The following is a 12,500-nucleotide window of genomic DNA, read 5'->3' on the forward strand; positions in this document are numbered from 1 at the left end:
GGCGGTTGGACTCTCCCATCACTCCTGCATGGTCTTTATGTGTGTGTGTGTGTGTGTGTGTGTGTGTGTGTGTGTGTACCTTTGACTTGCTGTGTCGTATGAGAGCGGAGAGTAGGCGGTTGGACTCTCCCATCACTCCTGCGTGGTCTTTATGTGTGTGTGTGTGTGTGTGTGTGTGTGTGTGTGTGTGTGTGTGTGTGTACCTTTGACTTGCTGTGTCGTATGAGAGCGGAGAGTAGGCGGTTGGACTCTCCCATCACTCCTGCGTGGTCTTTATGTGTGTGTGTGTGTGTGTGTGTGTGTGTGTGTGTGTGTGTGTACCTTTGACTTGCTGTGTCGTATGAGAGCGGAGAGGAGGCGGTTGGACTCCCCCATCACTCCTGCATGGTCTTTATGTGTGTGTGTGTGTGTGTGTGTGTGTGTGTGTGTGTGTGTGTGTACCTTTGACTTGCTGTGTCGTATGAGAGCGGAGAGTAGGCGGTTGGACTCCCCCATCACTCCTGCGTGGTCTTTAGCTTCACACCACTCTACCAGCCTCTCCACCAGCTTAGAGTTGGTGCCCAGCTGGTCTGCTGCGTCTACTACGCACACACACACACACACACACACACACACACACACAGACGCACACACACACATTGAGATCGTCAATACACATTTACTGAATATACTAATACTGAATAAATACACAAATAGGATAATTGGACCTTTTCAGCCAATGAGACTCTATATGAGTGTCTATGTGAGTGAGTGTGTGTGTGTGTGTGTGTGTGTGTGTGTGTGTGTGTGTGTGTGTGTGTGTGTGTGTGTACCTTGTGTGTCGATGCGCATGCATAGAGTGCCCAGCAGACTGGACTGGTAGCATCTCTGACTGTGTGTGTGTGTGTGTGTGTGTACCGTGTGTGTGTGTGTGTGTGTGTACCGTGTGTGTGTGTGTGTACCTTGTGTGTCGATGAGCATGCGTAGAGTGTGTGTGTGTGTGTGTGTGTGTGTACCTTGTGTGTCGATGAGCATGCGTAGAGTGTGTGTGTGTGTGTGTGTGTACCTTGTGTGTCGATGAGCATGCGTAGAGTGTGTGTGTGTGTGTGTGTGTGTGTGTACCTTGTGTGTCGATGAGCATGTGTAGAGTGTGTGTGTGTGTGTACCTTGTGTGTCGATGAGCATGCGTAGAGTGTGTGTGTGTGTGTGTACCTTGTGTGTCGATGAGCATGTGTAGAGTGTGTGTGTGTGTGTGTGTACCTTGTGTGTCGATGAGCATGCGTAGAGTGTGTGTGTGTGTGTGTGTGTGTGTGTGTACCTTGTGTGTCGAAGAGCATGCGTAGAGTGTGTGTGTGTGTGTACCTTGTGTGTCAATGAGCATGCGTAGAGTGTGTGTGTGTGTGTGTGTGTACCTTGTGTGTCGAAGAGCATGCGTAGAGTGTGTGTGTGTGTGTACCTTGTGTGTCGATGAGCATGCGTAGAGTACCCAGCAGTTTGAACTGAACTGGTGGCATCTCTGACTGCAGGAACTTCAACACGACCTCGGCCACTCCCGCCGCCAGCATCTTAGACTTATTCACCACTGGGGGAGAGATCAATCAACCAACCAATCAATCAATCAATGAATTAATCAATGAATTAATCAACCAATCAATCAATCATTCAATCAGTCAAATCAAACAACCACCAGCATCTTAGACTTATTCACTACTGAGGGGAGAGATCAATCAATCAATCAATCAATCAACCAACCAACCAATCAATCAGCCAACCAATCAAACCAATCAAGTCAAGCAACCACAAGCATCCCATCATCCATAGACCTCTGAAGTTCGCCTACAAAAATCTTGAGATTTTTTCTATGGGAAAATAACATGGGGATTGTGAATTATCCCACCGGTTAAACTCTCACGGGGATGAAGAAATTGACGTTTTGTGCTAAGATGGACGCTGACGCTGGAGCTTATCCCTGTGATCCATCTTGCTCTGTTCTAGAATCTTTGCTCCTTACGTTAGAATCTGCTAAAATGAACAGAAATCGAACGGATACCTTCTTATTTGTGATTTCTGGAACAGCGGTAGGCTAGCCTACTGAAAACGTGAGGATACTCTGCTATTTTATGCTGTTGGTTAAATATATACACACGGAAAACACTTGATATTTAATTAATGTGCTGCAATGCAGGCCTGTTAACTGTATGAAAACAGTGGTTTATTTAAACACATCATATCAATTTATTTCGTCAGTCACCATGCTCATTTTAATGAGCAAGAATAAAAGTTTTACTGTATTTAATACAAAATCCCGCGATATCTACCGCGAGGTCTCCAGCCAGGTCTCTCGCGAGTAACTTCAGGTACATAAGCTCAGTCAGACTGTCCGGGATGAGCTGCGTGTGCTAGTCGCCCCTCCTGCTAAGACTCTGCAGCTCTCGTTGACGTATGAAGCCAGCCTAAGTCAGCCTAAGTCAGCCGCAGCTCATCGCAAACGAGCCTACTGTCTAATAAGGGGAGAAGGACCACTAGCGAAATACTTCCGCATGGTACTGCAACTAGAGGGCGATCGCGAGCAAGTGATGAATGAATGGGTGGCAATGGAGCTGAACCCCCCAGTACCACATTTGTCTTTATATAATTTTTTCTCCTGAAATTGCATTAATGCATGCGATGCAGGATAACTTGACTTGACAATTAGCTGACCAATGCAATTTTCTATATGTGTTGTTATTCCTAAAAACCCTTTCAAAGTTTTCATGTCACGTGACACAAAAGCGAACCACTTTACGGCCATAGACCTAAAAGAAGGTTCAGCGTCACAACGTCGTCGTAATCGGTCGCGATTTCTCGCTGACCAATCAGCATCCATGAGCTAAATGCTAGCATGTTACACGGAAAGCGGCCCATCCTATGAAAAGCAGAAAGGACATGAGTGACTTTTTATTTCATTTCCAGTGGAAAACCTATACTCAGGTAGCTACTACGACAATGTACATTAAGAAATGAAGTTGTCAACTGTGAAAAAACGAGTTTTAGCCGCCTAGCTCCATAGACCACAATTCATTTATCACTTGCTCGGCAGCGCCCCTAGCGGAATTTCAACAGATTGCAGGAACAATCCGGTACAATGGAGTTAATAGGAAGTGGACCGGCTCTCCCTAAAGGGGCTCTGGTACCAGGTATGTGAGGTCAGGGAGACAGGAAGTGAGGTGTGTACCAGGGATGTGAGGTCAGGGAGACAGGAAGTGAGGTGTGTACCAGGGATGGCGAGGTTCCTGAGCGCGCTCAGAGCGGCGTGCTGCACGGTGACGTTGCCCTCCTCCACGTGGCGCTCCAGCAGCTCCAGAAGCTTCTGCACGATCCCCGACTCCACCATGTGGATACAGTTCCCATCTGGGAGGAGGAGAGGAGGAGGAGGAGGAAGAGGAGAGGAGGAAGAGGAGAGGGGGAGGAGGAGAGGAGGAGAGGGGGAGGAGGAGAGGAGGAGAGGAGGAAGAGGAGAGGGGGATGAGAAGAGAGAAGAGAAGAGAAGAGGGGGAGGAGAGAAGAGAAGAAAATAAGGGGCGTGTTTGTGTGTGTTTCCACAGTATACTAAGTAGCAATAAGTACACTAAAGGTGTGTGTGTGTGTGTGTGTGTGTGTGTGTGTGTGTGTGTGTGTGTGTGTGTGTGTGTGTGTGTGTGTGTGTGTGTGTGTGTGTGTGCATCTCACCGTTGCGGGCAAAGTTGGCGATGGCCAGTGCTCCTGCCAGCTGCAGCTGATGATTATCAGACGGAACCCACGATAGAACCCTCTGGAACACACTCCCCTTCCCGCCCTCAAACAGCTTCTGCATCGACTCATCTGAAACACACACACACACACAGTTTTCCGTTTTTAATCTGACCTGAGAGAAGAACAGAAACAAAGACGTATGTGACTGTCTGTGTGTGTGTGTGTTTGTGTAGGTGTCTGTGAGTGTGTGTGTGTGTGTGTGTGTGTGTGTGTGTGTGTGTGTGCATGTCTATGTGCGCATGTGTGTCTGTGTGTGCAATCTGTGAATGTGTGTGTGTGCGTGTGTGTGTGTGTGCATGTCTATGGGCGCATGTGTGTCTGTGTGTGCAATCTGTGCATGTGAGTGTGTGTGCGCCCATATGTGTGTATGTGTCTGTGTGTGTGAGTGTCTGTGGTGCGCCCATGTATTTGTGTGTATGTGTCTGTATGTCAGTGCGTGTGTGTGGGTGCCTGTGGTGCACCCATGTACATGTGTGCATGTGTGTGTGTGTGTCTCTGTGTGTGTGTGTGTGTGTGTGTGTGTGTGTTTACAGGTTAATAAAAATGTAACGAGTCCTGCAGCAGTGAGGCCACTAAATCAAAATAAATGTTACATAACACACACACACAACACACAACACACACACACACACACAAACACACACAGAGAGAGAGAGAGAGAGAGAGAGAGAGATACACGCACACACACACACACAGGAGAGACACACACAGACAGACACACACACACACACACACACACACACACACACACACACACACACACAGAGCCACTATATAAAATTCCCACTTCTATAAAATATTTAAAAAGGAATAAAAGGCAGCTGGCCTACAAAAACTCACAGTTCTAACACACACACACACACATACACACACACACACACACACACACAGCCAGATGCCACTCTGACTCATCAAGCACACACACACACACACACAAAGTCACATCAGTATCTGCACAGAAAACACAGAAACTCATTTACATACACATTGTTGCAGACACACACACACACACACACAGCAGCCCTGACCAAATAGGGCCCAATGACAACAGCTTGGATTTGGACACGTGTCAACAGTCAAGCCTCTTGGGCTTACAGTCTGTCAGCTGTCTATGTGTGTGTGTGTGTGTGTGTGTGTGTGTGTCTGTGTGTGTGTCTGTGTGTGTGTCTGTGTGTGTGTCTGTGTGTGTGTCTGTGTGTGTGTCTGTGTGTGTGTGTAGGGCTGTTGGTATTCGGTATTCGAATTTGTAAAACAATTAATACTATTGGAATGTTACAATTATAATTTGAAGTGAAAAAAAGTGAACGACAGCTTTAGGTGCTGTGTCCACGAATCGCGTTTTTTACGCTGGGAGCGCCCTCCTCCTTTTCTCGGCGCTTCGGTCAAATGTTTATTGTTGCCATGTTACCAAAACAGTCTGCCAGTAGGCCTACATCTTTTTGGAACGTTTGCCTGATGCTATTGCTAGCTAACTTCTAGCCAACGAGCTAACTGAAATGGCAGCAGTCGTTCACTCAGCACACTAAAATATGACTTCGACAGACAAAAGGAGCTCATTTGGCATTCAAATAAAATTGCTAATTCCCCCAGGCTTTGTAATTCGCGTTCGGTTTGCAGCAGCGGTTTAGTATTTAGCATGACAGTGGATATAATGTAGGCTAAAACAAGTCAACTACGATGTCATAGTGGCAGTGGCAATTCATAAGCCCGTTTTTACAGTGTGAGTAGATAGGTAGATAGTAAATATTAATAAAGTCAAATTTGACCATTAAATATTCGAATATAATTCGAATTTAAAAAAATAATAATGAATGAAATTCGAATTCGAATTCGAATGGGATAATAGAGGAAGATTGACAGCCCCAGTCTGTGAGTGCCTGTGTCTGTGTGTGCCTCCCAGCAGCAGTAGGAGGTCGGAGGCAGTCTCCTGTGTGTGTGTGTGTGTGTGTGTGTGTGTGTGTGTGTGTGTGTTGACCTCCCAGCAGCAGCAGCAGCATTATGAGGTCGGAGGCGGTCTCCTGTGTGTGTGTGTGTGTGTGTGTGTGTGTGTGTGTGTGTGTGTGTGTGTGTGTGTGTGTGTGTGTGTGTGTGTGTGTGTGTGTGTGTGTGTGTGTGTGTGTGTGTGTGTGTACCTCCCAGCAGCAGCAGCACCATGGGGTCGGAGGCAGTCTCCTGTGTGTGTGTGTGTGTGTGTGTGTGTGTGTGTGTGTGTGTGTGTGTGTGTACCTCCCAGCAGCAGCAGCACCATGAGGTCGGAGGCAGTCTCCTGTGTGTGTGTGTGTGTGTGTGTGTGTGTGTGTGTGTGTGTGTGTGTGTGTGTGTGTGTGTACCTCCCAGCAGCAGCAGCACCATGAGGTCGGAGGCAGTCTCCTGTGTGTGTGTGTGTGTGTGTGTGTGTGTGTGTGTGTGTGTGTGTGTGTGTGTGTGTGTGTGTGTGTGTGTGTGTGTGTACCTCCAAGCAGCAGCAGCACCATGAGGTCGGAGGCGGTCTCCTGTGTGTGTGTGTGTGTGTGTGTGTGTGTGTGTGTGTGTGTGTGTGTGTGTGTGTGTGTGTGTGTGTGTGTGTGTGTGTGTGTGTGTGTGTGTGTGTGTGTGTGTGTGTGTGTGTGTGTGTGTGTGTGTGTGTGTGTGTGTGTGTGTGTGTGTGTGTACCTCCCAGCAGCAGCAGCACCATGAGGTCGGAGGCAGTCTTGAGCTCGGCCACGTCCTCCTCTCGCTCGCTGCCCAGTGTGTGTGACACCACGTCCAGCAGACACTCCACTAGCCCCGCCTCCACCAGCTGCAGCTTAATCACGTCTATTGGGCGGGGGGAGGGGGGGGGGGGGGGGGGGAGAGAGAGGGGGAGAGGGGGAGAGAGAGAGAGAGGGGGAGAGGGGGAGAGAGAGAGAGAGAGAGAGAGAGAGAGAGAGGGGGAGAGAGAGAGAGGGGGAGGGAGAGAGAGAGAGAGAGAGAGAGAGAGGGGGGGAGGGAGAGAGAGAGGGAGAGAGAGAGAGGTGGGGGGAGAGAGAGAGAGGGGGGAGGGAGAGGGGGAGAGAGAGAGAGGGGGGGAGGGAGAGAGAGAGAGAGAGAGAGAGAGAGGGGGAGAAAGAGAGAGGGGGGAGGGAGAGAGAGAGGGGGGGAGAGAGAGGGGGAGAGAGAGAGGGAGAGAGAGAGGGGGGGGACAGGGGAGAGAGAGGGGGAGAGAGAGATAGAGAGAAAGTGAGGTTGAGTGAGTCAGCAATCCTGAGATTCCTTAATCACTATCGTTTGCATCTTAATCAGTTTGATGCTTCCAAGTCTGAGCATGTGAAGGAGGGAGAGAGAGAGAGAGAGAGAGGAGAGAGGGAGAGAAGGAGCCATATTCTGAACTCTGTTAGTCAACCACTTTCCACATCAATTAAGAGCAATTAAAGCCATTAATCACTAATTAACATGGTTAAGAACTCGTTAATATGACTCATCCTGAGTCTGTCATTCCCAGATGATTCATACAGCTCACTGAAACACACTACAGCTTCAGAGTTCAATCATGCGTACACACACACACACAAAGATAGTGTGTGTGTGTGTGTGTGTGTGTGTGTGTGTGTGTGTTAGCCGTAACTAGGATGTTGTCTTGGAGACGGGCAGCCTGGAGGAACCCACTGTACTCTAAAGGATAATAAAGGAACCCACTGTACTCTAAAGGATAATAAAGGAACCCACTGTACTCTAAAGGATAATAAAGGAACCCACTGTACTCTAAAGGAACATAACCAGAGGAACCCACTGTACTCTAAAGGATAATAAAGGAACCCACTGTACTCTAAAGGATAATAAAGGAACCCGCTGCACTCTAAAGGATAATAAAGGAACCCACTGTACTCTAAAGGAACATAACCAGAGGAACCCACTGTACTCTAAAGGAACCCACTGTACTCTAAAGGATAATAAAGGAACCCACTGTACTCTAAAGGAACCCATCTGCTAAGACTGGCTATAACACTGACCTTAGAGCACACGCGCACACACACACACACACACACTTGCATCTTTAAAACTGGCTAGAACACTGGCCTTAGAGTTCACACGCACACACTAAAACCCTCCATTTCAAGCTCATGTGATTTCGCTGTAAAAGCTAGAGAGACAATCACACAGAAGCAGCTGCTGGGCTTAAAATGGGACAAACACACACACACACACACACACACACACACACACACACACACACACACACACACACACACACACACACACACACACACACACACACACACACACACACACACACACACACACACACACACAGATTCATGTGAGGCCGCAGCTGCAGCCACACACAGACCCCATTACAGCAGAGAGATTAAGGAGCAGCAGGGCAGCTCGGGTAGAAATCACCACGCTACACACACACATACACACACACACACACACACACACACACACACACACACACACACACACACACTTCTCAGCTACAGGAGCGAGCACCTCAAAGATCATCTCCTTCCTCTCGCACTCCCAACACATACACACACACACACACACACACACACACCTCAGCTACAGGAGCGAGCACCTCAAAGATCATCTCCTTCCTCTCGCAGTCCCAACACACACACACACACACACACTCACCGTTCTCAGCTAGAGGCGCGAGCACCTCGAAGATCATCTCCTTCCTCTCGCACTCCCAACACACACACACACACACACACACACACACACACACACACACACACACACACACACACACACACACACACACACACACACACACACACACACACACACACACACACACACACACACACACACACACACACTCACCGTTCTCAGCTAGAGGCGCGAGCACCTCGAAGATCATCTCCTTCCTCTCGTGCTCCAGCTGCTTTCTGAAGAGCTGCACCAGCTCCTGTGCGATGGGCGTGGACGCAAACTGCTCCTTACTCGACTCTAAACACACACATTACAGCAGGGTTTGGGTGTGTGTGTGTGTGTGTGTGTGTGTGTGTGTGAACAACAATAATATGCAAGTAAAATGCAAAAAGACTAGCAAAGCAAAGCAGCACCACTTCTGACTAGCAAATCACTGCTCTTCTTCTGACTAGCAGAGCAGCACTCCACTTCTGACTGGCAAAGCAGCACTCCACTTCTGACTAACAAAGCAGCACTCCACTTCTTTTTTTTTTAAAGATTATTTTTTTGGGCTTTTTATGCCTTTATTTGGACAGGACAGTAGAGAGAATGACAGGAAGTGAGTGGGAGAGAGTCGGGGTGGGATCTGGAAAGGACCACGGGGCGGGAATCGAACCCGGGTCGCCAGCGTACGGTGCAGGTGCCCCAGCCAGTTGCGCCACTGCCGGGGCCGGCAGCACTCCACTTCTGACTAGCAAAGCAGCACTCCACTTCTGACTAGCAAAGCAGCACTCCACTTCTGACTAGCAAAGTAGCACTCCTCTTCTGACTAGCAAAGCAGCACTCCTCTTCTGACTAGCAAAGCAGCACTCCACTTCTGACTAGCAAAGCACCGCACAGCACTGCTCCTCTTCTGACTAACAAAGCAGCACTCCTATTCTGACTAGCAAAGCACAGCACTGCTCCTCTTCTGACTAGCAAAGCAGCACAGCACTAGCCTGACTTTCGCCAGACCCTTGTAGTTCCGCCATGCTCCACCAGGGGCGTTTCGCTTGTGCTGACAATGATTCTGCTATTTCAACCGTTTTGTCGAATCTATCGAGTATACATTCTTAAAAAGATGAACAGAGAATGGTTTTGAAGGCATTTATTGGTGGAAAGGACGTTTTCACTCCTCTTCCGACCGGGTTTGGCAAGAGCTTGAAGTAGCCTAGCACGTCATTCAAGATAACGGACAAGTGGTTTATCAAATCACAAGCAAGGATTTTTTTTACAAGGCCCCGCCTTCAGAAATACATCTCCTATCACGAAGTTCCAGATCCTTGTGTGAAGCTCAGCGACCTACAAGGATCTGGCGAGAGTCAGGTTAGCACAGCACTGCTCCTCTTCTGACTAGCACAGCACAGCACTGCTCCTCTTCTGACTAGCAAAGCAAAGCACAGCACTGCTCCAGTTCTGACTAGCACAGCACACCACTGCTCCTCTTCTGACTAGCACAGCACAGCACTGCTCCACTTCTGCAATAACAGGTAGTGTATCCATCTGGAGATGGCCATGCTGTGTTTACCCATGAGGACTAGTGAAGACAGAATTAAATAGCAATACATGCTGTGTTTACCCATGAGGACTAGTGAAGACAGAACTAAATAACAATACACTCTGTGTTGAAAACCTGCAACATGCTTCTATCAATGTCTGTATCAATGTCTGTTGTTAACAATTAAAAACATTAAAATGTGTGTGTGTGTGTGTGTGTGTGTGAAAGAGAGAGAGAGAGAGAGAGAGAGAGAGAGAGAGAGAGAGAGAGAGAGAGAGAGAGAGAGAGAGATAGATAGATACTCACCGAGCTCTGCTAGGTTGCCGAAGGCGATGAGGCACATCTCTGTGAGGGGGGTGTTGTCAGTGTGGAGCCCCAGGAGCTTGACCAGAGTAGGGATGACCCCCATATTAATCAGCTGAGCCTGGAGAGAGTCTGGGGGAGAGGGGCATAGAGAGAGTGATGGGGAGAGGGGGAGAGAGAGAGGGGGGGATAGAGAGGGTAGAGAGAGAGGGAAGTGGGGAGAGGGAGAGAGAGAGAGACAGGGAGAGGGAGGTAGGGAGAGGGAGGTGGGGAGAGGGGAGAGAGGGAGGGGGGGATAGAGGGGGAAAGAGAGAGAGGGAGGTGGGGAGAGGGGGAGAGAGGGTACAGAGAGAGGGAGGTAGGGAGAGGGAGGTGGGGAGAGGGGAGAGAGGGAGGTAGGGAGAGAGAGGGGAGAGAGGGAGGTAGGGAGAGAGAGGGAGAAAAGTGGTCATTCTTCTGTTCTAACAACTTGTGCTTGTGGAACGTGGACAAACGGCCAATCCACCCAGTAAACACTCCATAACAACACCTACTGCTCACATCTCAAAACACCTGTAAACGCTCACATCAACACACCTGTAAATGCTCAAATCTCAACACACCTGTAAACGCTCACATCAACACACCTGTAAACGCTCACATCAACACACCTGTAAATGCTCAAATCTCAACACACCTGTAAACGCTCACATCAACACACCTGTAAACGCTCACATCAACACACCTGTAAACGCTCCATATCAACACCTGACATCACCACACACCTGTCACTCACTCTCATCACAACACACCTGTCACTCACTCACAGCACAACACACCTGTCCCTCACATCACACCTGTCCCAATCTCTCCTCACAATCCAAACCTGATAGCCTACTAAACAACACACCTGTCACTTACTCACTCTCATCACAACACACCTGTCACTCACTCACTCTCATCACAACACACCTGTCACTCACTCACTCTCATCACAACACACCTGTCACTCACTCATCACAACACACCTGTCACTCACTCATCACAACACACCTGTCACTCACATCACAACACACCTGTCACTCACTCATCACAACACACCTGTCACTCACTCATCACAACACACCTGTCACTCACATCACAACACACCTGTCACTCACATCACAACACACCTGTCCCTAACATCACACCTGGGGCCTGTACTACGAAGGGAGCTCAACCTACCCAAATGTAACCCAGGGTTACTTTGCTAAACCGGGGTTGACAAAACCTGGTTATCTTCATTGGTGCTAATCGGTACTACGACGCTGAGTAAGAAGTTGATTTGTTGAACTGGGGTTAACCTCATCGGAGTTGGTGCGCGTTCACATAAAATGGGCGGGTTGCAGCGCAAATCACCACTTTTAATGATGACGCGATCACGCTATTTTACGCATAAGGAATGAGCAATGATTATAAAAAAGTTGCGAGGAATTAAAACCCACTTTACGATACATCAAATACGTCGGCAGCAAACAAAGCAAGACAAGGCTGTTGGCAACGTAGGCTATTGCAGATCGGATATATGAAAGTAAAGTTTTATTTCATGTTCCTTAAATAGCCTATGTGTTACGGAGGATTAATAGCCTGCGGAATGTCTGAAATGTGTTGAAATAAATACATTTTGAGTTCATAAGAGTCCTACAGATGCAACACAATTCATGCCATGTATATTAATAAATATTAATAAAGGATAATTGAATGTTTAGCCCCATTGACTGATTTAGTCTGCCTATCCTGTGAACATTTTAGATGCAACGGCAGTGCCGCTGGCAGCAGGTGAAAATGAAACTCAAGAACATTCAGAGGGTTTATAGGCCTAGTTATAGCTTGCATTAATATTTCTTAATTATGAAAATATGTTATATTGCCAATGCTTATAGCCTCCACTTTGCCTCGATCAGCTGACAAATGCAACGAATTCCCTCGGCTGAGAATGTATAGGCTATCTTTCATAGAGAATATTATATGGAGAAAGATTCTGGCGGTCTTTAAAAACTCTCGCCTTGCGAAGAGGCGCTTACAATTTGCGCTCCAATAATGTATCTTCCAAGTAGCCTGCGTCGACATTGTGGGGTGTGGTTAACCGCAAACCTCGGGTTAACCAAGATCATAACCTGCTCGGAGCAGGTTTGAGATGCAGCGTAAATTGCCATGGCAGCATACCTAGGTTAAAACCTATCCACCTTTCGTAGTACGGGTAAACCGGGAAGTTACGCCACACGTGATCAACTTACTCTCGAAGTTACCCAGCTAAGCCAGTAACCCCGCTTCGTAGTACAGGCCCCTGTCC

The 12,500-nt window shown here is 48.1% G+C and overlaps 1 protein-coding gene across 6 annotated transcripts in view; it reads right to left on the bottom strand.

Moving 5' to 3' along the window:
* The window catches only part of rap1gds1 (RAP1, GTP-GDP dissociation stimulator 1), a 46,866-nt gene that overhangs the window by 3,694 nt on the left and 30,672 nt on the right, over positions 1–12,500 (bottom strand). For 5 of the 6 annotated variants that reach the window (XR_009935082.1, XR_009935081.1, XM_062516392.1 and 2 more), the window contains 7 exons: positions 10,193–10,321; positions 8,542–8,667; positions 6,403–6,546; positions 3,688–3,819; positions 3,235–3,369; positions 1,436–1,561; positions 442–581 (listed from right to left, as the gene is read on the bottom strand). Coding sequence is in view for 4 of the 6 variants with exons in the window: in XM_062516392.1 (XP_062372376.1) it covers positions 442–581; positions 1,436–1,561; positions 3,235–3,369; positions 3,688–3,819; positions 6,403–6,546; positions 8,542–8,667; positions 10,193–10,321 (932 nt within the window). In the remaining 2 variants the exon portion in view is untranslated. The remainder of the gene's footprint in view (positions 1–441; positions 582–1,435; positions 1,562–3,234; positions 3,370–3,687; positions 3,820–6,402; positions 6,547–8,541; positions 8,668–10,192; positions 10,322–12,500) is intronic. The other variant, XM_062516391.1, reaches the window with a different exon arrangement.

Source organism: Sardina pilchardus, chromosome 16, assembly GCF_963854185.1.
Source record: "Sardina pilchardus chromosome 16, fSarPil1.1, whole genome shotgun sequence".
In the NCBI taxonomy this organism is placed as follows: Eukaryota; Metazoa; Chordata; class Actinopteri; order Clupeiformes; family Clupeidae; genus Sardina; species Sardina pilchardus.